Source organism: Salmo salar, chromosome ssa07 (assembly GCF_905237065.1).
Source record: "Salmo salar chromosome ssa07, Ssal_v3.1, whole genome shotgun sequence".
Classification (NCBI taxonomy): Eukaryota; Metazoa; Chordata; class Actinopteri; order Salmoniformes; family Salmonidae; genus Salmo; species Salmo salar.
This window is the reverse complement of record NC_059448.1, coordinates 3,376,287-3,401,497: the sequence shown is the minus strand read 5'-3', so window position 1 is coordinate 3,401,497 and position 25,211 is coordinate 3,376,287. Positions and strand designations below refer to the sequence as shown.

The following is a 25,211-nucleotide window of genomic DNA, read 5'->3' as shown; positions in this document are numbered from 1 at the left end:
GAAGTAGTAGTAATAGTAGTAGTAGTATTGGTAATAGTAGTATTAGTAATAGTAGAACCGGTAATAGTAGTAGTAATAGAAGTATTGGTAGTAGTAGTAGTAGTAGTAGTAGTATTGGTGGTAGTAGTAGTAGTAGTAGTAGTAGTATTGGTAATAGTAGTAATAGTAGTAGTATTGGTAATAGTAGTAATAGTAGTAGTATTGGTAATAGTAGTAATAGTAGTAGTATTGGTAATAGTAGTAATAGTAGTAGCATTGGTAATCGTAGTAATAGTAGTAGTATTGGTAATCGTAGTAAGTAGTAGTAGTATTGGTAATAGTAGTAATAGTAGTAATATTGGTAATAGTAGTAATATTGGTAATAGTAGTAATATTGGTAGCAGTAATATTGGTAATAGTAGTAGTATTGGTAATAGTAGCAGTATTGGTTGTAGTAGTAATAGTAGTATTGGTAGCAGTAGTATTGGTAATAGTAGTAGTATTGGTAATAGTAGTAGTAATATTAGTATTGGTAGCAGTAGTAGTATTGGTAGTATTATCGGTGGTATTATTGGTAATACTAGTAGTAGTAGTAGTAGTAGTAGTAATAGTAGTGTTGGTAGTAGTAGTAGTAATAGTAGAGGTAATAGTAGTATTGGTAGTAGTATTGGTAATAGTATTGGTAGTAGTAGTAGTAGTAATAGTAGTATTGGAGGTAGCAGTAGTGATAGTAATAGTAGTAGTAGTAGTATTGGTAGTAGTAGTAGTAGTAGTAGTAGTAGTAATAGTAGTAGTAGTAATAGTAGTAGTAGTAGTAATAGTAGTAGTAGTGGTAGTAGTATTGGTAGTAGTAGTAATAGCAGTATTGGTAGCAGTAGTAGTAGTATTGGTAGTAGTAGTAATAGTAGTATTGGCAGCAGTAGTATAGTAATAGTAGTAGTGGTAGTAGTAATAGTAGTATTGGTAGTAGTAGTAATAGCAGTAGTATTGGAGCTAGCAGTAGTGATAGTAATAGTAGTAGTAGTAGTATTGGTAGTAGTAGTAGTAATAGTAGTAGTAGTAATAGTAGTAGTAGTAATAGTAGTAGTAGTAGTAGTAATAGTAGTAGTAGTAGTAGTAATAGTAGTAGTGGTAGTAGTATTGGTAGTAGTAGTAATAGCAGTATTGGTAGCAGTAGTAATAGCAGTATTGGTAGCAGTAGTAGTAGTATTGGTAGTAGTAGTAATAGTAGTATTGGCAGCAGTAGTATAGTAATAGTAGTAGTGGTAGTAGTAATAGTAGTATTGGTAGTAGTAGTAATAGCAGTATTGGTAGCAGTAGTAGTAGTATTGGTAGTAGTAGTATTTGTAGTATTATTGGTAGTAGTAGTATTGGTAGCAGTAGTAGTATTAGTAGCAGTATTGGTAATAGTAGTATTGGTTGTAGTAGTAATAGTAGTATTGGTAGTAGTAGTAATAGTAGTATTGGTAGTAGTAGTAATAGTAGAGGTAATAGTAGTATTGGTAGTAGTAGTAGTATTGGTAATAGTAGTAGTAGTCGTATTGGTAATAGTACTAGTGGTAGTAGTAGTAGTATTGGAGGTAGCAGTAGTGACAGTAATAGTAGTAGTAGTAATAGTAGTAGTAGTAGTAGTAATAGTAGTAGTAGTAGTAGTAATAGTAGTAGTAATAGTAATAGTAGTAATAGTAATAGTAGTAATAGTAATAGTAGTAGTAGTATTGGTAGTAGTAGTAATAGCAGTATTGGTAGCAGTAGTAGTAATAGTAGTATTGGTAGCAGTAGTAATAGTAGTAGTAGTAGTAGTAGTATTGGTAGTAGAAGTAGTATTTGTAGTATTATTGGTACTAGTAGTATTGGTAGCCGTAGTAGTATTAGTAGCAGTAGTAGTATTGGTAATAGTAGTATTGGTTGTAGTAGTAATAGTAGTATTGGTAGCAGTAGTATTGGTAATAGTAGTAGTATTGGTAGCAGTAGTAGAATTGGTAGCAGTAGTAGTATTGGTAGCAGTAGTAGTATTGGTAATAATAGTAGTATTGGTAATAACAGTAGTATTGGTAATAACAGTAGTAATAGTAGTATTGGTAGCAGTAGTATTGGTAATAGTAGTAGTATTGGTAGTAGTATTGGTAATAGTAGTAATAGTAGTATTGGTAGCAGTAGTATTGGTAATAGTAGTAGTATTGGTAGTAACAGTGTAATATTCAACGGTAAGAGATAAGAAAGATAAGACATTAGTGTATAATATTGTTCTCTCATAAGAGATAGTAGATTGAGCTAGCATTGGGACAGGAAATGGGACATAACTGTATAACTGTCTCACCAGTCGGGTACTGTGTGCCAGTCTGTGAATATGCCACCTGTTGCCTGGGCACCACACTCTATGAGATGGCCTGCAAGACTGAGAGAGGAAGAAAGGTTTACAGATCATTTAAACTACTGTTTTCTGGAATGGCTTATCCTCACAGTAACCTTCACTGTGCTCATGCCTCATAGTAACCTTCCCTGTGCTCATGCCTCATAGTAACCTTCACTGTGCTCATGCCTCATAGTAACCTTCCCTGTGCTCATGCCTCATAGTAACCTTCACTGTGCTCATGCCTCATAGTAACCTTCACTGTGCTCATGCCTTATAGTAACCTTCACTGTGCTCATGCCTTATAGTAACCTTCACTGTGCTCATGCCTCATAGTAACCTTCACTCTTCTCATGCCTCATAGTAACCTTCACTGTGCTCATGCCTTATAGTAACCTTCACTGTGCTCATGCCTCATAGTAACTTTCACTGTGCTCATGCCTTATAGTAACCTTCACTGTGCTCATGCCTCATAGTAACATTCACTGTACTCATGCCTTATAGTAACCTTCACTGTGCTCATGCCTCATAGTAACTTTCACTGTGCTCATGCCTTATAGTAACCTTCACTGTGCTCATGCCTCATAGTAACCTTCACTGTGCTCATGCCTCATAGTAACCTTCCCTGTGCTCATGCCTCATAGTAACCTTCCCTGTGCTCATGCCTCATAGTAAGCTTCACTGTGCTCATGCCTTATAGTAATTTTCACTGTGCTCATGCCTTATAGTAACCTTCACTGTGCTCATGCCTTATAGTAACCTTCACTGTGCCCATGCCTCATAGTAACCTTCACTGTGCTCATGCCTCATAGTAACCTTCACTGTGCTCATGCCTCATAGTAACATTCACTGTGCTCATGCTTTATAGTAACCTTCACTGTGCTCATGCCTCATAGTAACTTTCACTGTGCTCATGCCTTATAGTAACCTTCACTGTGCTCATGCCTCATAGTAACCTTCCCTGTGCTCATGCCTCATAGTAACCTTCCCTGTGCTCATGCCTCATAGTAACCTTCACTGTGCTCATGCCTCATAGTAACCTTCACTGTGCTCATGCCTCATAGTAACCTTCACTGTGCTCATGCCTTATAGTAACCTTCATTCTTCTCATGCCTCATAGTAACCTTCACTGTGCTCATGCCTCATAGTAACCTTCACTGTGCTCATGCCTCATAGTAACTTTCACTGTGCTCATGCCTCATAGTAACCTTCACTGTGCTCATGCCTCATAGTAACCTTCACTGTGCTCATGCCTCATAGTAACCTTCACTGTGCTCATGCCTCATAGTAACCTTCACTGTGCTCATGCCTTATAGTAACCTTCATTCTTCTCATGCCTCATAGTAACCTTCACTGTGCTCATGCCTCATAGTAACTTTCACTGTGCTCATGCCTCATAGTAACTTTCACTGTGCTCATGCCTTATAGTAACCTTCCCTGTGCTCATGCCTCATTGTAATCTTCACTGTGCTCATGCCTCATAGTAACCTTCACTGTGCTCATGCCTTATAGTAATCTTCACTGTGCTCATGCCTTATAGTAACCTTCATTCTTCTCATGCCTCATAGTAACCTTCCCTGTGCTCATGCCTCATAGTAACCTTCACTGTGCTCATGCCTCATAGTAACCTTCACTGTGCTCATGCCTCATAGTAACCTTCACTGTGCTCATGCAAGGAAACAAACAAAATATCAAAGTGTTTGTGTTTACCTCCCAGCTGCCAACAGGTCATAGTTGTTTTGCTTCCACCCAAACTGTCAGAAACACATTACAACCCATCACATCCCAACACGCAAAAACTCTCAAAATAAAGAAATAAAGATGTTTAAAATCAGTGTTCTCTCTTTCCCAAGGTCTGAGGAGTGTGTTTTGACTGTTACAAGAACAGATGTGGACACACACACACACACACATACACACACACACACACAGTAACCTACAGAGTGCATTAGAGGTCCTAGGGCGACAGCACTGTCCACACATCTCCCTGTCACTACAATGTCAGCCCCCAGGTCTAGACACCGCTGGATGGGTACCGCACTGTGGAGAGAGGGGAAGAGGGGGTACACCGTGAGTACACAGTGGCAGAATACCTGACTGACCCTAAATTAAAAGAAAGCTTTGACTATGTACAGACTCAGTGAGCATAGCCTTGCTAATGAGAAAGGTCGCCGTAGGCAGACCTGGCTCTCAAGAGAAGACAGGCTATGTGCAACACTGCCCACAAAATGAGGTGGAAACTGAGCTGTACTTCCTAACCTCCTGCCAAATGTATGACCATATTAGAGACACATATTTCCCTCAGATTACACAGACCCACAAAGAATTTGAAAACAAACCCAATTTTGATAAACTCCCATATCTACTTGGTGGAATACCACAGTGTGCCATCACAGCAGCAAGATGTGTGACCTGTTGCCACAAGAAAAGGTCAACCAGTGAAGAACAAACACCATTGTAAATACAACCCATATTTATGTTTATTTATTTTCCCTTTTGTACTTTAACTATTTGCACATCGTTACAACACTGTATATAGACATATGACATTTGAAACGCCTCTATTCATTTCGAACTTATGAGTAATGTTTACTGTTAATTGTTTTATTATCCATTTCAGTTGCTTTCCCATGCCAATAAAGGTCTTTGAATTACATTTAATTGAGAGAGAGAGAGAGAGAGAGAGAGAGAGAGAGAGAGAGAGAGAGAGAGAGAGAGAGAGGATATGTGAGAACAATTCAGAATTGTAAAGTGAGAGGGCACTGGAGAATAATCTCGTACCATGTACAAAAGCTGATTGTCCAACATTTTATTGTTCTATGCTGAAGTGGGGCGAGGGAGGGATAGAGGGAGAATGGGGGAGGGATAGAGGGAGAGGGGGAGGGAGGGATAGAGGGAGAGTGGGGAGGGAGGGAGATGGGGGGAGGGAGGGAGGGATAGAGGGAGAGTGGGGGGAGGGAGGGATAGAGGGAAAGTGGGGAGAGGGAGGGATAGAGGGGGGAGGGAGGGATAGAGGGAGAGGGAGGGAGAGGGGGGAGGGATAGAGGGATAGAGGGAGAGGGGGGAGGGATAGAGGGAGAGGGATAGAGGGAGAGGGGGGATAGAGGGAGAGGGGGGAGGGATAGAGGGAGGCGTGGGAGGGATAGAGGGAGGGGTAGAGGGAGGGATAGAGGGAGGGGGGGAGGGATAGAGGGAGGGGGTAGAGGGAGGGGTAGATAGAGGGAGAGGGAGGGATAGAGGGAGGGGGAGGGAGAGGGGGAGGGAGGGATAGAGGGAGAGTGGGGAGGGAGGGATAGAGGGAGAGTGGGGAGGGAGGGATAGAGGGATAGTGGGGAGGGAGGGATAGAGGGAGAGTGAGGGAGAGGGGGGAGGGGGGAGGGAGAGAGAGGGATAGAGGGAGAGGGGGAGGGAGGGATAGAGGGAGAGTGTGGGGCAGTGGGAGGGATAGAGGGGGAGGGAGAGAGAGTGGGGCAGTGGGAGGGATAGAGGGGGAGGGAGGGATAGAGGGAGAGTGAGGGAGAGGGGGAGGGGGGGAGGGAGAGAGAGTGGGGCAGAAGGGAGTGTTTTATGCTAAAAACAATCCAACAATCTCTTGTTCTATGATGAAAACAACACAACATTACATTGTTCTACCAGTATAAAACAGTTCAGTATTGTTCTACCAGTATATAATAGTTCAGTATTGTATTGTTCTAACAGTATATAATAGTTCAGTATTGTATTGTTCTAACAGTATATAATAGTTCAGTATTGTATTGTTCTAACAGTATATAATAGTTCAGTATTGTATTGTTCTAACAGTATATAATAGTTCAGTATTGTATTGTTCTAACAGTATATAATAGTTCAGTATTGTATTGTTCTAACAGTATATAATAGTTCAGTATTGTTCTACCAGTATATAATAGTTCAGTATTGTTCTAACAGTATATAATAGTTCAGTATTGTTCTAACAGTATATAATAGTTCAGTATTGTTCTACCAGTATATAATCGTATTGTATTGTTCTACCAGTATATAATAGTTCAGTATTGTATTGTTCTAACAGTATATAATAGTTCAGTATTGTATTGTTCTAACAGTATATAATAGTTCAGTATTGTTCTAACAGTATATAATAGTACAGTATTGTTCTACCAGTATATAATAGTTCAGTATTGTTCTAACAGTATATAATAGTTCAGTATTGTTCTACCAGTATATAATAGTTCAGTATTGTATTGTTCTAACAGTATATAATAGTATTGTATTGTTCTAACAGTATATAATAGTTCAGTATTGTATTGTTCTACCAGTATATAATAGTTCAGTATTGTTCTACCAGTATATAATAGTACAGTATTGTTCTAACAGTATATAATAGTTCAGTATTGTTCTACCAGTATATAATAGTTCAGTATTGTATTGTTCTAACAGTATATAATAGTTCAGTATTGTTCTAACAGTATATAATAGTTCAGTATTGTTCTACCAGTATATAATAGTTCAGTATTGTATTGTTCTAACAGTATATAATAGTTCAGTATTGTTCTAACAGTATATAATAGTTCAGTATTGTTCTACCAGTATATAATAGTTCAGTACTGTATTGTTCTAACAGTATATAATAGTTCAGTATTGTATTGTTCTAACAGTATATAATAGTTCAGTATTGTATTGTTCTACCAGTATATAATAGTTCAGTATTGTATTGTTCTACCAGTATATAATAGTTCAGTATTGTATTGTTCTAACAGTATATAATAGTTCAGTATTGTATTGTTCTAACAGTATATAATAGTTCAGTATTGTATTGTTCTACCAGTATATAATAGTTCAGTATTGTTCTACCAGTATATAATAGTTCAGTATTGTATTGTTCTACCAGTATATAATAGTTCAGTATTGTTCTAACAGTATATAATAGTTCAGTATTGTATTGTTCTAACAGTATATAATAGTTCAGTATTGTATTGTTCTAACAGTATATAATAGTTCAGTATTGTTCTACCACTATATAATAGTACAGTATTGTATTGTTCTACCAGTATATAATAGTTCAGTATTGTTCTACCAGTATATAATAGTTCAGTATTGTTCTACCAGTATATAATAGTTCAGTATTGTATTGTTCTAACAGTATATAATAGTTCAGTATTGTATTGTTCTAACAGTATATAATAGTTCAGTATTGTTCTAACAGTATATAATAGTACAGTATTGTTCTAACAGTATATAATAGTACAGTATTGTATTGTTCTAACAGTATATAATAGTTCAGTATTGTTCTACCAGTATATAATAGTTCAGTATTGTTCTAACAGTATATAATAGTATTGTATTGTTCTAACAGTATATAATAGTTCAGTATTGTTCTAACAGTATATAATAGTTCAGTATTGTATTGTTCTACCAGTATATAATAGTTCAGTATTGTTCTAACAGTATATAATAGTATTGTATTGTTCTAACAGTATATAATAGTTCAGTATTGTATTGTTCTACCAGTATATAATAGTTCAGTATTGTATTGTTCTACCAGTATATAATAGTTCAGTATTGTATTGTTCTAACAGTATATAATAGTTCAGTATTGTATTGTTCTACCAGTATATAATAGTTCAGTATTGTTCTAACAGTATATAATAGTTCAGTATTGTATTGTTCTAACAGTATATAATAGTATTGTATTGTTCTAACAGTATATAATAGTTCAGTATTGTTCTAACAGTATATAATAGTACAGTATTGTATTGTTCTAACAGTACATAATAGTTCAGTATTGTATTGTTCTAACAGTATATAATAGTTCAGTATTGTATTGTTCTAACAGTATATAATAGTTCAGTATTGTTCTACCAGTATATAATAGTTCAGTATTGTTCTAACAGTATATAATATTTCAGTATTGTTCTAACAGTATATAATAGTTCAGTATTGTATTGTTCTACCAGTATATAATAGTTCAGTATTGTATTGTTCTAACAGTATATAATAGTTCAGTATTGTTCTACCAGTATATAATAGTTCAGTATTGTATTGTTCTACCAGTATATAATAGTTCAGTATTGTATTGTTCTACCAGTATATAATAGTACAGTATTGTATTGTTCTAACAGTATATAATAGTTCAGTATTGTATTGTTCTAACAGTCTATAATAGTTCAGTATTGTTCTACCAGTATATAATAGTTCAGTATTGTTCTACCAGTATATAATAGTACAGTATTGTTCTAACAGTATATAATAGTTCAGTATTGTATTGTTCTAACAGTATATAATAGTTCAGTATTGTTCTAACAGTATATAATAGTTCAGTATTGTTCTACCAGTATATAATAGTTCAGTATTGTTCTACCAGTATATAATAGTTCAGTATTGTTCTACCAGTATATAATAGTACAGTATTGTTCTAACAGTATATAATAGTTCAGTATTGTATTGTTCTAACAGTATATAATAGTTCAGTATTGTTCTAACAGTATATAATAGTTCAGTATTGTTCTACCAGTATATAATAGTACAGTATTGTATTGTTCTAACAGTATATAATAGTTCAGTATTGTTCTAACAGTATATAATAGTTCAGTATTGTATTGTTCTACCAGTATATAATAGTTCAGTATTGTATTGTTCTACCAGTATATAATAGTTCAGTATTGTATTGTTCTAACAGTATATAATAGTTCAGTATTGTTCTACCAGTATATAATAGTTCAGTATTGTTCTACCAGTATATAATAGTTCAGTATTGTATTGTTCTAACAGTATATAATAGTTCAGTATTGTATTGTTCTAACAGTATATAATAGTTCAGTATTGTTCTAACAGTATATAATAGTACAGTATTGTTCTAACAGTATATAATAGTACAGTATTGTATTGTTCTAACAGTATATAATAGTTCAGTATTGTTCTACCAGTATATAATAGTTCAGTATTGTTCTAGCAGTATATAATAGTATTGTATTGTTCTAACAGTATATAATAGTTCAGTATTGTTCTAACAGTATATAATAGTTCAGTATTGTATTGTTCTAACAGTATATAATAGTTCAGTATTGTATTGTTCTACCAGTATATAATAGTTCAGTATTGTTCTAACAGTATATAATAGTATTGTATTGTTCTAACAGTATATAATAGTTCAGTATTGTATTGTTCTACCAGTATATAATAGTTCAGTATTGTATTGTTCTAACAGTATATAATAGTTCAGTATTGTTCTACCAGTATATAATAGTTCAGTATTGTATTGTTCTAACAGTATATAATAGTTCAGTATTGTATTGTTCTACCAGTATATAATAGTTCAGTATTGTTCTAACAGTATATAATAGTATTGTATTGTTCTAACAGTATATAATAGTTCAGTATTGTTCTAACAGTATATAATAGTTCAGTATTGTTCTAACAGTATATAATAGTTCAGTATTGTTCTAACAGTATATAATAGTATTGTATTGTTCTAACAGTATATAATAGTTCAGTATTGTTCTAACAGTATATAATAGTTCAGTATTGTATTGTTCTAACAGTATATAATAGTTCAGAATTGTTCTACCAGTATATAATAGTTCAGTATTGTTCTACCAGTATATAATAGTTCAGTATTGTATTGTTCTAACAGTATATAATAGTTCAGTATTGTATTGTTCTAACAGTATATAATAGTACAGTATTGTTCTAACAGTATATAATAGTTCAGTATTGTATTGTTCTAACAGTATATAATAGTTCAGTATTGTTCTACCAGTATATAATAGTTCAGTATTGTATTGTTCTAACAGTATATAATAGTACAGTATTGTTCTACCAGTATATAATAGTTCAGTATTGTATTGTTCTAACAGTATATAATAGTACAGTATTGTTCTACCAGTATATAATAGTTCAGTATTGTATTGTTCTAACAGTATATAATAGTTCAGTATTGTTCTAACAGTATATAATAGTTCAGTATTGTATTGTTCTAACAGTATATAATAGTACAGTATTGTTCTACCAGTATATAATAGTTCAGTATTGTATTGTTCTAACAGTATATAATAGTATTGTATTGTTCTAACAGTATATAATAGTTCAGTATTGTTCTAACAGTATATAATAGTTCAGTATTGTATTGTTCTAACAGTATATAATAGTTCAGTATTGTATTGTTCTAACAGTATATAATAGTTCAGTATTGTTCTACCAGTATATAATAGTTCAGTATTGTATTGTTCTAACAGTATATAATAGTACAGTATTGTTCTACCAGTATATAATAGTTCAGTATTGTATTGTTCTAACAGTATATAATAGTATTGTATTGTTCTAACAGTATATAATAGTTCAGTATTGTTCTAACAGTATATAATAGTTCAGTATTGTTCTACCAGTATATAATAGTTCAGTATTGTATTGTTCTAACAGTATATAATAGTTCAGTATTGTTCTACCAGTATATAATAGTTCAGTATTGTATTGTTCTACCAGTATATAATAGTTCAGTATTGTATTGTTCTAACAGTATATAATAGTTCAGTAATGTTCTAACAGTATATAATAGTTCAGTATTGTTCTAACAGTATATAATAGTTCAGTAATGTTCTAACAGTATATAATAGTTCAGTATTGTTCTACCAGTATATAATAGTTCAGTATTGTATTGTTCTAACAGTATATAATAGTTCAGTATTGTATTGTTCTAACAGTATATCATAGTTCAGTATTGTATTGTTCTACCAGTATATAATAGTACAGTATTGTATTGTTCTAACAGTATATAATAGTTCAGTATTGTATTGTTCTAACAGTATATAATAGTTCAGTATTGTATTGTTCTAACAGTATATAATAGTACAGTATTGTTCTACCAGTATATAATAGTTCAGTATTGTATTGTTCTAACAGTATATAATAGTACAGTATTGTTCTACCAGTATATAATAGTTCAGTATTGTATTGTTCTAACAGTATATAATAGTACAGTATTGTTCTAACAGTATATAATAGTTCAGTATTGTATTGTTCTAACAGTATATAATAGTTCAGTATTGTATTGTTCTAACAGTAAATAATAGTTCAGTATTGTATTGTTCTAACAGTATATAATAGTTCAGTATTGTATTGTTCTAACAGTATATAATAGTATTGTATTGTTCTACCAGTATATAATAGTTCAGTATTGTTCTAACAGTACATAATAGTATTGTATTGTTCTACCAGTATATAATAGTTCAGTATTGTTCTAACAGTACATAATAGTATTGTATTGTTCTACCAGTATATAATAGTTCAGTATTGTTCTAACAGTATATAATAGTTCAGTATTGTATTGTTCTAACAGTATATAATAGTTCAGTATTGTTCTAACAGTATATAATAGTACAGTATTGTATTGTTCTAACAGTATATAATAGTATTGTATTGTTCTAACAGTATATAATAGTTCAGTATTGTTCTAACAGTATATAATAGTATTGTATTGTTCTAACAGTATATAATAGTTCAGTATTGTTCTAACAGTATATAATAGTTCAGTATTGTATTGTTCTAACAGTATATAATAGTACAGTATTGTATTGTTCTAACAGTATATAATAGTTCAGTATTGTATTGTTCTAACAGTATATAATAGTTCAGTATTGTATTGTTCTAACAGTATATAATAGTTCAGTATTGTTCTAACAGTATATAATAGTACAGTATTGTATTGTTCTAACAGTATATAATAGTTCAGTATTGTATTGTTCTAACAGTACATAATAGTATTGTATTGTTCTAACAGTATATAATAGTTCAGTATTGTTCTAACAGTATATAATAGTATTGTATTGTTCTAACAGTATATAATAGTTCAGTATTGTTCTAACAGTATATAATAGTACAGTATTGTTCTAACAGTATATAATAGTTCAGTATTGTATTGTTCTAACAGTATATAATAGTATTGTATTGTTCTAACAGTATATAATAGTTCAGTATTGTTCTAACAGTATATAATAGTACAGTATTGTTCTACCAGTATATAATAGTACAGTATTGTTCTAACAGTATATAATAGTTCAGTATTGTATTGTTCTAACAGTATATAATAGTTCAGTATTGTTCTAACAGTATATAATAGTTCAGTATTGTATTGTTCTAACAGTATATAATAGTTCAGTATTGTATTGTTCTAACAGTATATAATAGTTCAGTATTGTTCTAACAGTATATAATAGTTCAGTATTGTTCTAACAGTATATAATAGTTCAGTATTGTATTGTTCTAACAGTATATAATAGTATTGTATTGTTCTAACAGTATATAATAGTTCAGTATTGTTCTAACAGTATATAATAGTACAGTATTGTATTGTTCTAACAGTACATAATAGTTCAGTATTGTATTGTTCTAACAGTATATAATAGTTCAGTATTGTATTGTTCTAACAGTATATAATAGTTCAGTATTGTTCTACCAGTATATAATAGTTCAGTATTGTTCTAACAGTATATAATATTTCAGTATTGTTCTAACAGTATATAATAGTTCAGTATTGTATTGTTCTACCAGTATATAATAGTTCAGTATTGTATTGTTCTAACAGTATATAATAGTTCAGTATTGTTCTAACAGTATATAATAGTTCAGTATTGTATTGTTCTACCAGTATATAATAGTTCAGTATTGTATTGTTCTACCAGTATATAATAGTACAGTATTGTATTGTTCTAACAGTATATAATAGTTCAGTATTGTATTGTTCTAACAGTATATAATAGTTCAGTATTGTTCTACCAGTATATAATAGTTCAGTATTGTATTGTTCTAACAGTATATAATAGTTCAGTATTGTTCTAACAGTATATAATAGTACAGTATTGTTCTAACAGTATATAATAGTTCAGTATTGTATTGTTCTAACAGTATATAATAGTTCAGTATTGTTCTACCAGTATATAATAGTTCAGTATTGTTCTACCAGTATATAATAGTACAGTATTGTTCTAACAGTATATAATAGTTCAGTATTGTATTGTTCTAACAGTATATAATAGTTCAGTATTGTTCTACCAGTATATAATAGTTCAGTATTGTTCTACCAGTATATAATAGTTCAGTATTGTTCTACCAGTATATAATAGTTCAGTATTGTTCTACCAGTATATAATAGTTCAGTATTGTATTGTTCTACCAGTATATAATAGTTCAGTATTGTTCTAACAGTATATAATAGTTCAGTATTGTTCTACCAGTATATAATAGTTCAGTATTGTTCTACCAGTATATAATAGTTCAGTATTGTTCTACCAGTATATAATAGTTCAGTATTGTATTGTTCTAACAGTATATAATAGTTCAGTATTGTTCTAACAGTATATAATAGTACAGTATTTTATTGTTCTAACAGTATATAATAGTTCAGTATTGTTCTAACAGTATATAATAGTTCAGTATTGTTCTACCAGTATATAATAGTTCAGTATTGTATTGTTCTACCAGTATATAATAGTTCAGTATTGTTCTAACAGTATATAATAGTTCAGTATTGTTCTAACAGTATATAATAGTTCAGTATTGTTCTAACAGTATATAATAGTTCAGTATTGTTCTACCAGTATATAATAGTTCAGTATTGTATTGTTCTAACAGTATATAATAGTTCAGTATTGTTCTAACAGTATATAATAGTACAGTATTGTTCTAACAGTATATAATAGTACAGTATTGTATTGTTCTAACAGTATATAATAGTTCAGTATTGTATTGTTCTAACAGTATATAATAGTTCAGTATTGTTCTAACAGTATATAATAGTTCAGTATTGTTCTAACAGTATATAATAGTTCAGTATTGTATTGTTCTAACAGTATATAATAGTTCAGTATTGTATTGTTCTAACAGTATATAATAGTATTGTATTGTTCTACCAGTATATAATAGTTCAGTATTGTATTGTTCTAACAGTATATAATAGTTCAGTATTGTATTGTTCTAACAGTATATAATAGTTCAGTATTGTATTGTTCTAACAGTATATAATAGTATTGTATTGTTCTAACAGTATATAATAGTTCAGTATTGTTCTAACAGTATATAATAGTATTGTATTGTTCTAACAGTATATAATAGTTCAGTATTGTATTGTTCTAACAGTATATAATAGTATTGTATTGTTCTAACAGTATATAATAGTTCAGTATTGTATTGTTCTAACAGTATATAATAGTTCAGTATTGTATTGTTCTAACAGTATATAATAGTTCAGTATTGTTCTACCAGTATATAATAGTTCAGTATTGTATTGTTCTAACAGTATATAATAGTTCAGTATTGTTCTAACAGTATATAATAGTTCAGTATTGTATTGTTCTACCAGTATATAATAGTTCAGTATTGTATTGTTCTAACAGTATATAATAGTACAGTATTGTTCTACCAGTATATAATAGTTCAGTATTGTATTGTTCTAACAGTATATAATAGTTCAGTATTGTTCTAACAGTATATAATAGTTCAGTATTGTTCTACCAGTATATAATAGTTCAGTATTGTATTGTTCTAACAGTATATAATAGTTCAGTATTGTATTGTTCTAACAGTATATAATAGTACAGTATTGTTCTAACAGTATATAATAGTTCAGTATTGTATTGTTCTAACAGTATATAATAGTTCAGTATTGTTCTACCAGTATATAATAGTTCAGTATTGTATTGTTCTAACAGTATATAATAGTACAGTATTGTTCTACCAGTATATAATAGTTCAGTATTGTATTGTTCTAACAGTATATAATAGTACAGTATTGTTCTACCAGTATATAGTAGTTCAGTATTGTATTGTTCTAACAGTATATAATAGTTCAGTATTGTTCTAACAGTATATAATAGTTCAGTATTGTATTGTTCTAACAGTATATAATAGTACAGTATTGTTCTACCAGTATATAATAGTTCAGTATTGTATTGTTCTAACAGTATATAATAGTATTGTATTGTTCTAACAGTATATAATAGTTCAGTATTGTTCTAACAGTATATAATAGTTCAGTATTGTATTGTTCTAACAGTATATAATAGTTCAGTATTGTATTGTTCTAACAGTATATAATAGTTCAGTATTGTTCTACCAGTATATAATAGTTCAGTATTGTATTGTTCTAACAGTATATAATAGTACAGTATTGTTCTACCAGTATATAATAGTTCAGTATTGTATTGTTCTAACAGTATATAATAGTTCAGTATTGTATTGTTCTAACAGTATATAATAGTTCAGTATTGTTCTACCAGTATATAATAGTTCAGTATTGTTCTAACAGTATATAATATTTCAGTATTGTTCTAACAGTATATAATAGTTCAGTATTGTATTGTTCTACCAGTATATAATAGTTCAGTATTGTATTGTTCTAACAGTATATAATAGTTCAGTATTGTTCTAACAGTATATAATAGTTCAGTATTGTATTGTTCTACCAGTATATAATAGTTCAGTATTGTATTGTTCTACCAGTATATAATAGTACAGTATTGTATTGTTCTAACAGTATATAATAGTTCAGTATTGTATTGTTCTAACAGTATATAATAGTTCAGTATTGTTCTACCAGTATATAATAGTTCAGTATTGTATTGTTCTAACAGTATATAATAGTTCAGTATTGTTCTAACAGTATATAATAGTACAGTATTGTTCTAACAGTATATAATAGTTCAGTATTGTATTGTTCTAACAGTATATAATAGTTCAGTATTGTTCTACCAGTATATAATAGTTCAGTATTGTTCTACCAGTATATAATAGTACAGTATTGTTCTAACAGTATATAATAGTTCAGTATTGTATTGTTCTAACAGTATATAATAGTTCAGTATTGTTCTACCAGTATATAATAGTTCAGTATTGTTCTACCAGTATATAATAGTTCAGTATTGTTCTACCAGTATATAATAGTTCAGTATTGTTCTACCAGTATATAATAGTTCAGTATTGTATTGTTCTACCAGTATATAATAGTTCAGTATTGTTCTAACAGTATATAATAGTTCAGTATTGTTCTACCAGTATATAATAGTTCAGTATTGTTCTACCAGTATATAATAGTTCAGTATTGTTCTACCAGTATATAATAGTTCAGTATTGTATTGTTCTAACAGTATATAATAGTTCAGTATTGTTCTAACAGTATATAATAGTACAGTATTTTATTGTTCTAACAGTATATAATAGTTCAGTATTGTTCTAACAGTATATAATAGTTCAGTATTGTTCTACCAGTATATAATAGTTCAGTATTGTATTGTTCTACCAGTATATAATAGTTCAGTATGTATTGTTCTAACAGTATATAATAGTTCAGTATTGTTCTAACAGTATATAATAGTATGTATTGTTCTAACAGTATATAATAGTTCAGTATTGTTCTAACAGTATATAATTAGTATTGTATTGTTCTAACAGTATATAATAGTACAGTATTGTATTGTTCTAACAGTATATAATAGTTCAGTATTGTATTGTTCTAACAGTATATAATAGTTCAGTATTGTATTGTTCTAACAGTATATAATAGTTCAGTATTGTATTGTTCTAACAGTATATAATAGTTCAGTATTGTTCTAACAGTATATAATAGTTCAGTATTGTATTGTTCTACCAGTATATAATAGTTCAGTATTGTATTGTTCTAACAGTATATAATAGTACAGTATTGTTCTACCAGTATATAATAGTTCAGTATTGTATTGTTCTAACAGTATATAATAGTTCAGTATTGTTCTAACAGTATATAATAGTTCAGTATTGTTCTACCAGTATATAATAGTTCAGTATTGTATTGTTCTAACAGTATATAATAGTTCAGTATTGTATTGTTCTAACAGTATATAATAGTACAGTATTGTTCTAACAGTATATAATAGTTCAGTATTGTATTGTTCTAACAGTATATAATAGTTCAGTATTGTTCTACCAGTATATAATAGTTCAGTATTGTATTGTTCTAACAGTATATAATAGTACAGTATTGTTCTACCAGTATATAATAGTTCAGTATTGTATTGTTCTAACAGTATATAATAGTACAGTATTGTTCTACCAGTATATAGTAGTTCAGTATTGTATTGTTCTAACAGTATATAATAGTTCAGTATTGTTCTAACAGTATATAATAGTTCAGTATTGTATTGTTCTAACAGTATATAATAGTACAGTATTGTTCTACCAGTATATAATAGTTCAGTATTGTATTGTTCTAACAGTATATAATAGTATTGTATTGTTCTAACAGTATATAATAGTTCAGTATTGTTCTAACAGTATATAATAGTTCAGTATTGTATTGTTCTAACAGTATATAATAGTTCAGTATTGTATTGTTCTAACAGTATATAATAGTTCAGTATTGTTCTACCAGTATATAATAGTTCAGTATTGTATTGTTCTAACAGTATATAATAGTACAGTATTGTTCTACCAGTATATAATAGTTCAGTATTGTATTGTTCTAACAGTATATAATAGTATTGTATTGTTCTAACAGTATATAATAGTTCAGTATTGTTCTAACAGTATATAATAGTTCAGTATTGTTCTAACAGTATATAATAGTTCAGTATTGTATTGTTCTAACAGTATATAATAGTTCAGTATTGTTCTAACAGTATATAATAGTTCAGTATTGTATTGTTCTAACAGTATATAATAGTTCAGTATTGTTCTAACAGTATATAATAGTTCAGTATTGTTCTAACAGTATATAATAGTTCAGTATTGTTCTACCAGTATATAATAGTTCAGTATTGTTCTACCAGTATATAATAGTTCAGTATTGTTCTACCAGTATATAATAGTTCAGTATTGTATTGTTCTAACAGTATATAATAGTTCAGTATTGTATTGTTCTAACAGTATATAATAGTTCAGTATTGTATTGTTCTACCAGTATATAATAGTACAGTATTGTATTGTTCTAACAGTATATAATAGTTCAGTATTGTATTGTTCTAACAGTATATAATAGTTCAGTATTGTATTGTTCTAACAGTATATAATAGTACAGTATTGTTCTACCAGTATATAATAGTTCAGTATTGTATTGTTCTAACAGTATATAATAGTTCAGTATTGTTCTAACAGTATATAATAGTTCAGTATTGTATTGTTCTAACAGTATATAATAGTACAGTATTGTTCTACCAGTATATAATAGTTCAGTATTGTATTGTTCTAACAGTATATAATAGTATTGTATTGTTCTAACAGTATATAATAGTTCAGTATTGTTCAGTAACAGTATATAATAGTTCAGTATTGTATTGTTCTAACAGTATATAATAGTTCAGTATTGTATTGTTCTAACAGTATATAATAGTTCAGTATTGTTCTAACAGTATATAATAGTTCAGTATTGTATTGTTCTAACAGTATATAATAGTACATGTATTGTTCTAACAGTATATAATAGTTCAGTATTGTATTGTTCTAACAGTATATAATAGTATTGTATTGTTCTAACAGTATATAATAGTTCATTGTATTGTTCTAACAGTATATAATAGTTCAGTATTGTTCTACCAGTATATAATAGTTCAGTATTGTATTGTTCTAACAGTATATAATAGTTCAGTATTGTATTGTTCTAACAGTATATAATAGTTCAGTATTGTTCTAACAGTATATAATAGTTCAGTATTGTTCTAACAGTATATAATAGTTCAGTATTGTTCTAACAGTATATAATAGTTCAGTATTGTTCTACCAGTATATAATAGTTCAGTATTGTATTGTTCTAACAGTATATAATAGTTCAGTATTGTATTGTTCTAACAGTATATAATAGTTCAGTATTGTATTGTTCTAACAGTATATAATAGACAGTATTGTATTGTTCTAACAGTATATAATAGTTCAGTATTGTATTGTTCTAACAGTATATAATAGTTCAGTATTGTATTGTTCTAACAGTATATAATAGTACAGTATTGTTCTACCAGTATATAATAGTTCAGTATTGTATTGTTCTAACAGTATATAATAGTACAGTATTGTTCTACCAGTATGTAATAGTTCAGTATTGTATTGTTCTAACAGTATATAATAGTACAGTATTGTTCTAACAGTATATAATAGTTCAGTATTGTATTGTTCTAACAGTATATAATAGTTCAGTATTGTATTGTTCTAACAGTAAATAATAGTTCAGTATTGTATTGTTCTAACAGTATATAATAGTTCAGTATTGTATTGTTCTAACAGTATATAATAGTATTGTATTGTTCTACCAGTATATAATAGTTCAGTAATGTTCTAACAGTACATAATAGTATTGTATTGTTCTACCAGTATATAATAGTTCAGTATTGTTCTAACAGTATATAATAGTTCAGTATTGTATTGTTCTAACAGTATATAATAGTTCAGTATTGTTCTAACAGTATATAATAGTACAGTATTGTATTGTTCTAACAGTATATAATAGTATTGTATTGTTCTAACAGTATATAATAGTTCAGTATTGTTCTAACAGTATATAATAGTATTGTATTGTTCTAACAGTATATAATAGTTCAGTATTGTTCTAACAGTATATAATAGTTCAGTATTGTATTGTTCTAACAGTATATAATAGTACAGTATTGTATTGTTCTAACAGTATATAATAGTTCAGTATTGTATTGTTCTAACAGTATATAATAGTTCAGTATTGTATTGTTCTAACAGTATATAATAGTTCAGTATTGTTCTAACAGTATATAATAGTACAGTATTGTATTGTTCTAACAGTATATAATAGTTCAGTATTGTATTGTTCTAACAGTACATAATAGTATTGTATTGTTCTAACAGTATATAATAGTTCAGTATTGTTCTAACAGTATATAATAGTATTGTATTGTTCTAACAGTATATAATAGTTCAGTATTGTTCTAACAGTATATAATAGTACAGTATTGTTCTAACAGTATATAATAGTTCAGTATTGTATTGTTCTAACAGTATATAATAATTCAGTATTGTTCTACCAGTATATAATAGTTCAGTATTGTTCTACCAGTATATAATAGTACAGTATTGTTCTAACAGTATATAATAGAGTATTGTATTGTTCTAACAGTATATAATAGTTCAGTATTGTTCTAACAGTATATAATAGTTCAGTATTGTTCTACCAGTATATAATAGTTCAGTATTGTTCTACCAGTATATAATAGTTCAGTATTGTTCTACCAGTATATAATAGTTCAGTATTGTTCTAACAGTATATAATAGTTCAGTATTGTTCTAACAGTATATAATAGTTCAGTTGTATTGTTCTAACAGTATATAATAGTTCAGTATTGTTCTACCAGTATATAATAGTTCAGTATTGTTCTAACAGTATATAATAGTTCAGTATTGTATTGTTCTAACAGTATATAATAGTTCAGTGTATTGTTCTAACAGTATATAATAGTACAGTATTTTATTGTTCTAACAGTATATAATAGTTCAGTATTGTTCTACCAGTATATAATAGTTCAGTATTGTTCTAACAGTATATAATAGTTCAGTATTGTTCTAACAGTATATAATAGTTCAGTATTGTTCTAACAGTATATAATAGTTCAGTATTGTTCTAACAGTATATAATAGTTCAGTATTGTTCTACCAGTATATAATAGTTCAGTATTGTATTGTTCTAACAGTATATAATAGTTCAGTATTGTTCTAACAGTATATAATAGTACAGTATTGTTCTAACAGTATATAATAGTACAGTATTGTATTGTTCTAACAGTATATAATAGTTCAGTATTGTATTGTTCTAACAGTATATAATAGTTCAGTATTGTTCTAACAGTATATAATAGTTCAGTATTGTTCTAACAGTATATAATAGTTCAGTATTGTATTGTTCTAACAGTATATAATAGTTCAGTATTGTATTGTTCTAACAGTATATAATAGTATTGTATTGTTCTACCAGTATATAATAGTTCAGTATTGTATTGTTCTAACAGTATATAATAGTTCAGTATTGTATTGTTCTAACAGTATATAATAGTTCAGTATTGTATTGTTCTAATAGTATATAATAGTTCAGTATTGTATTGTTCTAACAGTATATAATAGTTCAGTATTGTTCTAACAGTATATAATAGTATTGTATTGTTCTAACAGTATATAATAGTTCAGTATTGTTCTAACAGTATATAATAGTTCAGTATTGTATTGTTCTAACAGTATATAATAGTATTGTATTGTTCTAAAAGTATATAATAGTTCAGTATTGTATTGTTCTAACAGTATATAATAGTTCAGTATTGTATTGTTCTAACAGTATATAATAGTTCAGTATTGTTCTACCAGTATATAATAGTTCAGTATTGTATTGTTCTAACAGTATATAATAGTTCAGTATTGTTCTAACAGTATATAATAGTTCAGTATTGTATTGTTCTACCAGTATATAATAGTTCAGTATTGTATTGTTCTAACAGTATATAATAGTACAGTATTGTTCTACCAGTATATAATAGTTCAGTATTGTATTGTTCTAACAGTATATAATAGTTCAGTATTGTTCTAACAGTATATAATAGTTCAGTATTGTATTGTTCTAACAGTATATAATAGTTCAGTATTGTATTGTTCTAACAGTATATAATAGTTCAGTATTGTATTGTTCTACCAGTATATAATAGTTCAGTATTGTATTGTTCTAACAGTATATAATAGTTCAGTATTGTATTGTTCTAACAGTATATAATAGTTCAGTATTGTTCTACCAGTATATAATAGTTCAGTATTGTTCTAACAGTATATAATAGTTCAATATTGTTCTACCAGTATATAATAGTTCAGTATTCTATTGTTCTAACAGTATATAATAGTTCAGTATTGTATTGTTCTAACAGTATATAATAGTTCAGTATTGTATTGTTCTAACAGTATATAATAGTTCAGTATTGTATTGTTCTAACAGTATATAATAGTTCAGTATTGTTCTACCAGTATATAATAGTTCAGTATTGTTCTACCAGTATATAATAGTACAGTATTGTTCTAACAGTATATAATAGTTCAGTATTGTATTGTTCTAACAGTATATAATAGTTCAGTATTGTATTGTTCTAACAGTATATAATAGTTCAGTATTGTATTGTTCTAACAGTATATAATAGTTCAGTATTGTATTGTTCTAACAGTATATAATAGTTCAGTATTGTATTGTTCTAACAGTATATAATAGTTCAGTATTGTTCTACCAGTATATAATAGTTCAGTATTGTATTGTTCTAACAGTATATAATAGTACAGTATTGTTCTACCAGTATATAATAGTATTGTATTGTTCTAACAGTATATAATAGTTCAGTATTGTTCTAACAGTATATAATAGTTCAGTATTGTTCTACCAGTATATAATAGTTCAGTATTGTTCTAACAGTATATAATAGTATTGTATTGTTCTAACAGTATATAATAGTTCAGTATTGTTCTAACAGTATATAATAGTTCAGTATTGTATTGTTCTAACAGTATATAATAGTTCAGTATTGTATTGTTCTAACAGTATATAATAGTTCAGTATTGTTCTACCAGTATATAATAGTTCAGTATTGTTCTAACAGTATATAATAGTTCAGTATTGTATTGTTCTAACAGTATATAATAGTTCAGTATTGTATTGTTCTAACAGTATATAATAGTTCAGTATTGTATTGTTCTAACAGTATATAATAGTTCAGTATTGTATTGTTCTAACAGTACATAATAATTCAGTATTGTATTGTTCTAACAGTATATAATAGTTCAGTATTGTTCTAACAGTATATAATAGTTCAGTATTGTTCTAACAGTACATAATAGTATTGTATTGTTCTAACAGTATATAATAGTTCAGTATTGTTCTACCAGTATATAATAGTTCAGTATTGTATTGTTCTACCAGTATATAATAGTTCAGTATTGTTCTAACAGTATATAATAGTTCAGTATTGTATTGTTCTAACAGTATATAATAGTTCAGTATTGTATTGTTCTAACAGTACATAATAGTTCAGTATTGTTCTACCAGTATATAATAGTTCAGTATTGTATTGTTCTAACAGTATATAATAGTTCAGTATTGTATTGTTCTAACAGTATATAATAGTTCAGTATTGTATTGTTCTAACAGTATATAATAGTTCAGTATTGTATTGTTCTAACAGTACATAATAGTTCAGTATTGTATTGTTCTACCAGTATATAATAGTTCAGTATTGTTCTACCAGTATATAATAGTTCAGTATTGTTCTAACAGTATATAATAGTTCAGTATTGTTCTAACAGTATATAATAGTTCAGTATTGTATTGTTCTACCAGTATATAATAGTTCAGTATTGTATTGTTCTACCAGTATATAATAGTTCAGTATTGTTCTAACAGTATATAATAGTATTGTATTGTTCTAACAGTATATAATAGTTCAGTATTGTATTGTTCTAACAGTATATAATAGTTCAGTATTGTTCTAACAGTATATAATAGTATTGTATTGTTCTAACAGTATATAATAGTTCAGTATTGTTCTAACAGTATATAATAGTTCAGTATTGTATTGTTCTAACAGTATATAATAGTATTGTATTGTTCTAACAGTATATAATAGTTCAGTATTGTTCTAACAGTATATAATAGTTCAGTATTGTATTGTTCTAACAGTATATAATAGTATTGTATTGTTCTAACAGTATATAATAGTTCAGTATTGTTCTAACAGTATATAATAGTACAGTATTGTTCTAACAGTATATAATAGTTCAGTATTGTATTGTTCTACCAGTATATAATAGTTCAGTATTGTATTGTTCTAACAGTATATAATAGTTCAGTATTGTATTGTTCTAACAGTATATAATAGTACAGTATTGTTCTAACAGTATATAATAGTTCAGTATTGTTCTAACAGTATATAATAGTTCAGTATTGTATTGTTCTACCAGTATATAATAGTTCAGTATTGTTCTACCAGTATATAATAGTACAGTATTGTTCTAACAGTATATAATAGTTCAGTATTGTTCTAACAGTATATAATAGTTCAGTATTGTATTGTTCTAACAGTATATAATAGTTCAGTATTGTTCTAACAGTATATAATAGTTCAGTATTGTTCTACCAGTATATAATAGTTCAGTATTTTATTGTTCTAACAGTATATAATAGTTCAGTATTGTTCTAACAGTATATAATAGTTCAGTATTGTATTGTTCTAACAGTATATAATAGTTCAGTATTGTTCTACCAGTATATAATAGTTCAGTATTGTTCTAACAGTATATAATAGTTCAGTATTGTTCTAACAGTATATAATAGTTCAGTATTGTTCTACCAGTATATAATAGTTCAGTATTGTTCTACCAGTATATAATAGTTCAGTATTGTTCTAACAGTATATAATAGTTCAGTATTGTATTGTTCTAACAGTATATAATAGTTCAGTATTGTTCTAACAGTATATAATAGTATTGTATTGTTCTAACAGTACATAATAGTACAGTATTGTGTTTCTATTGTTCCCAGACTTACCCCAGGTAGGCATTCATACTGTGGACGTTTGTAGGCAGCTTTGACCTGCTCACCCCATCAGCCATTCTCACCTCAGACAGACTGTCTTTCTGGAGGAGAGGAGAGGAGGGAGGAGGGAGGAGGAGAGGAAAGGAGGGAGGAGGTGAGGAAAGGAGGGAGGAGGAAAGGAGGGAGGAGGTGAGGAAAGGAGGTTAGGAGGAGAGAAAAGGTAGGAGGAGAGGAGCTGGCGATCTATGCTAATGAGGGTCACCTTGGGGGTCATGATCGGGGCTGCACAAAATGATTGATGTATTATAATAATTGATTATGCTTATGTTGTATTAATAGAAGGGGAAGGGCTATAAGACCCTCCCCCACTACATTTAT

General features: G+C 28.9%; 1 protein-coding gene across 1 annotated transcript in view; it reads right to left on the bottom strand.

The window, feature by feature from the left end:
- Window positions 1-25,211, bottom strand: part of lratb.1 (lecithin retinol acyltransferase b, tandem duplicate 1) — a 74,548-nt gene that overhangs the window by 38,266 nt on the left and 11,071 nt on the right. Inside the window, exons 5-8 of the mRNA XM_045721433.1 lie at window positions 24,846-24,934; window positions 4,273-4,372; window positions 4,043-4,086; window positions 2,300-2,377 (exon numbers count right to left, since the gene is read on the bottom strand). Of these exons, the coding sequence (XP_045577389.1) occupies window positions 2,300-2,377; window positions 4,043-4,086; window positions 4,273-4,372; window positions 24,846-24,934 (311 nt within the window). The remainder of the gene's footprint in view (window positions 1-2,299; window positions 2,378-4,042; window positions 4,087-4,272; window positions 4,373-24,845; window positions 24,935-25,211) is intronic.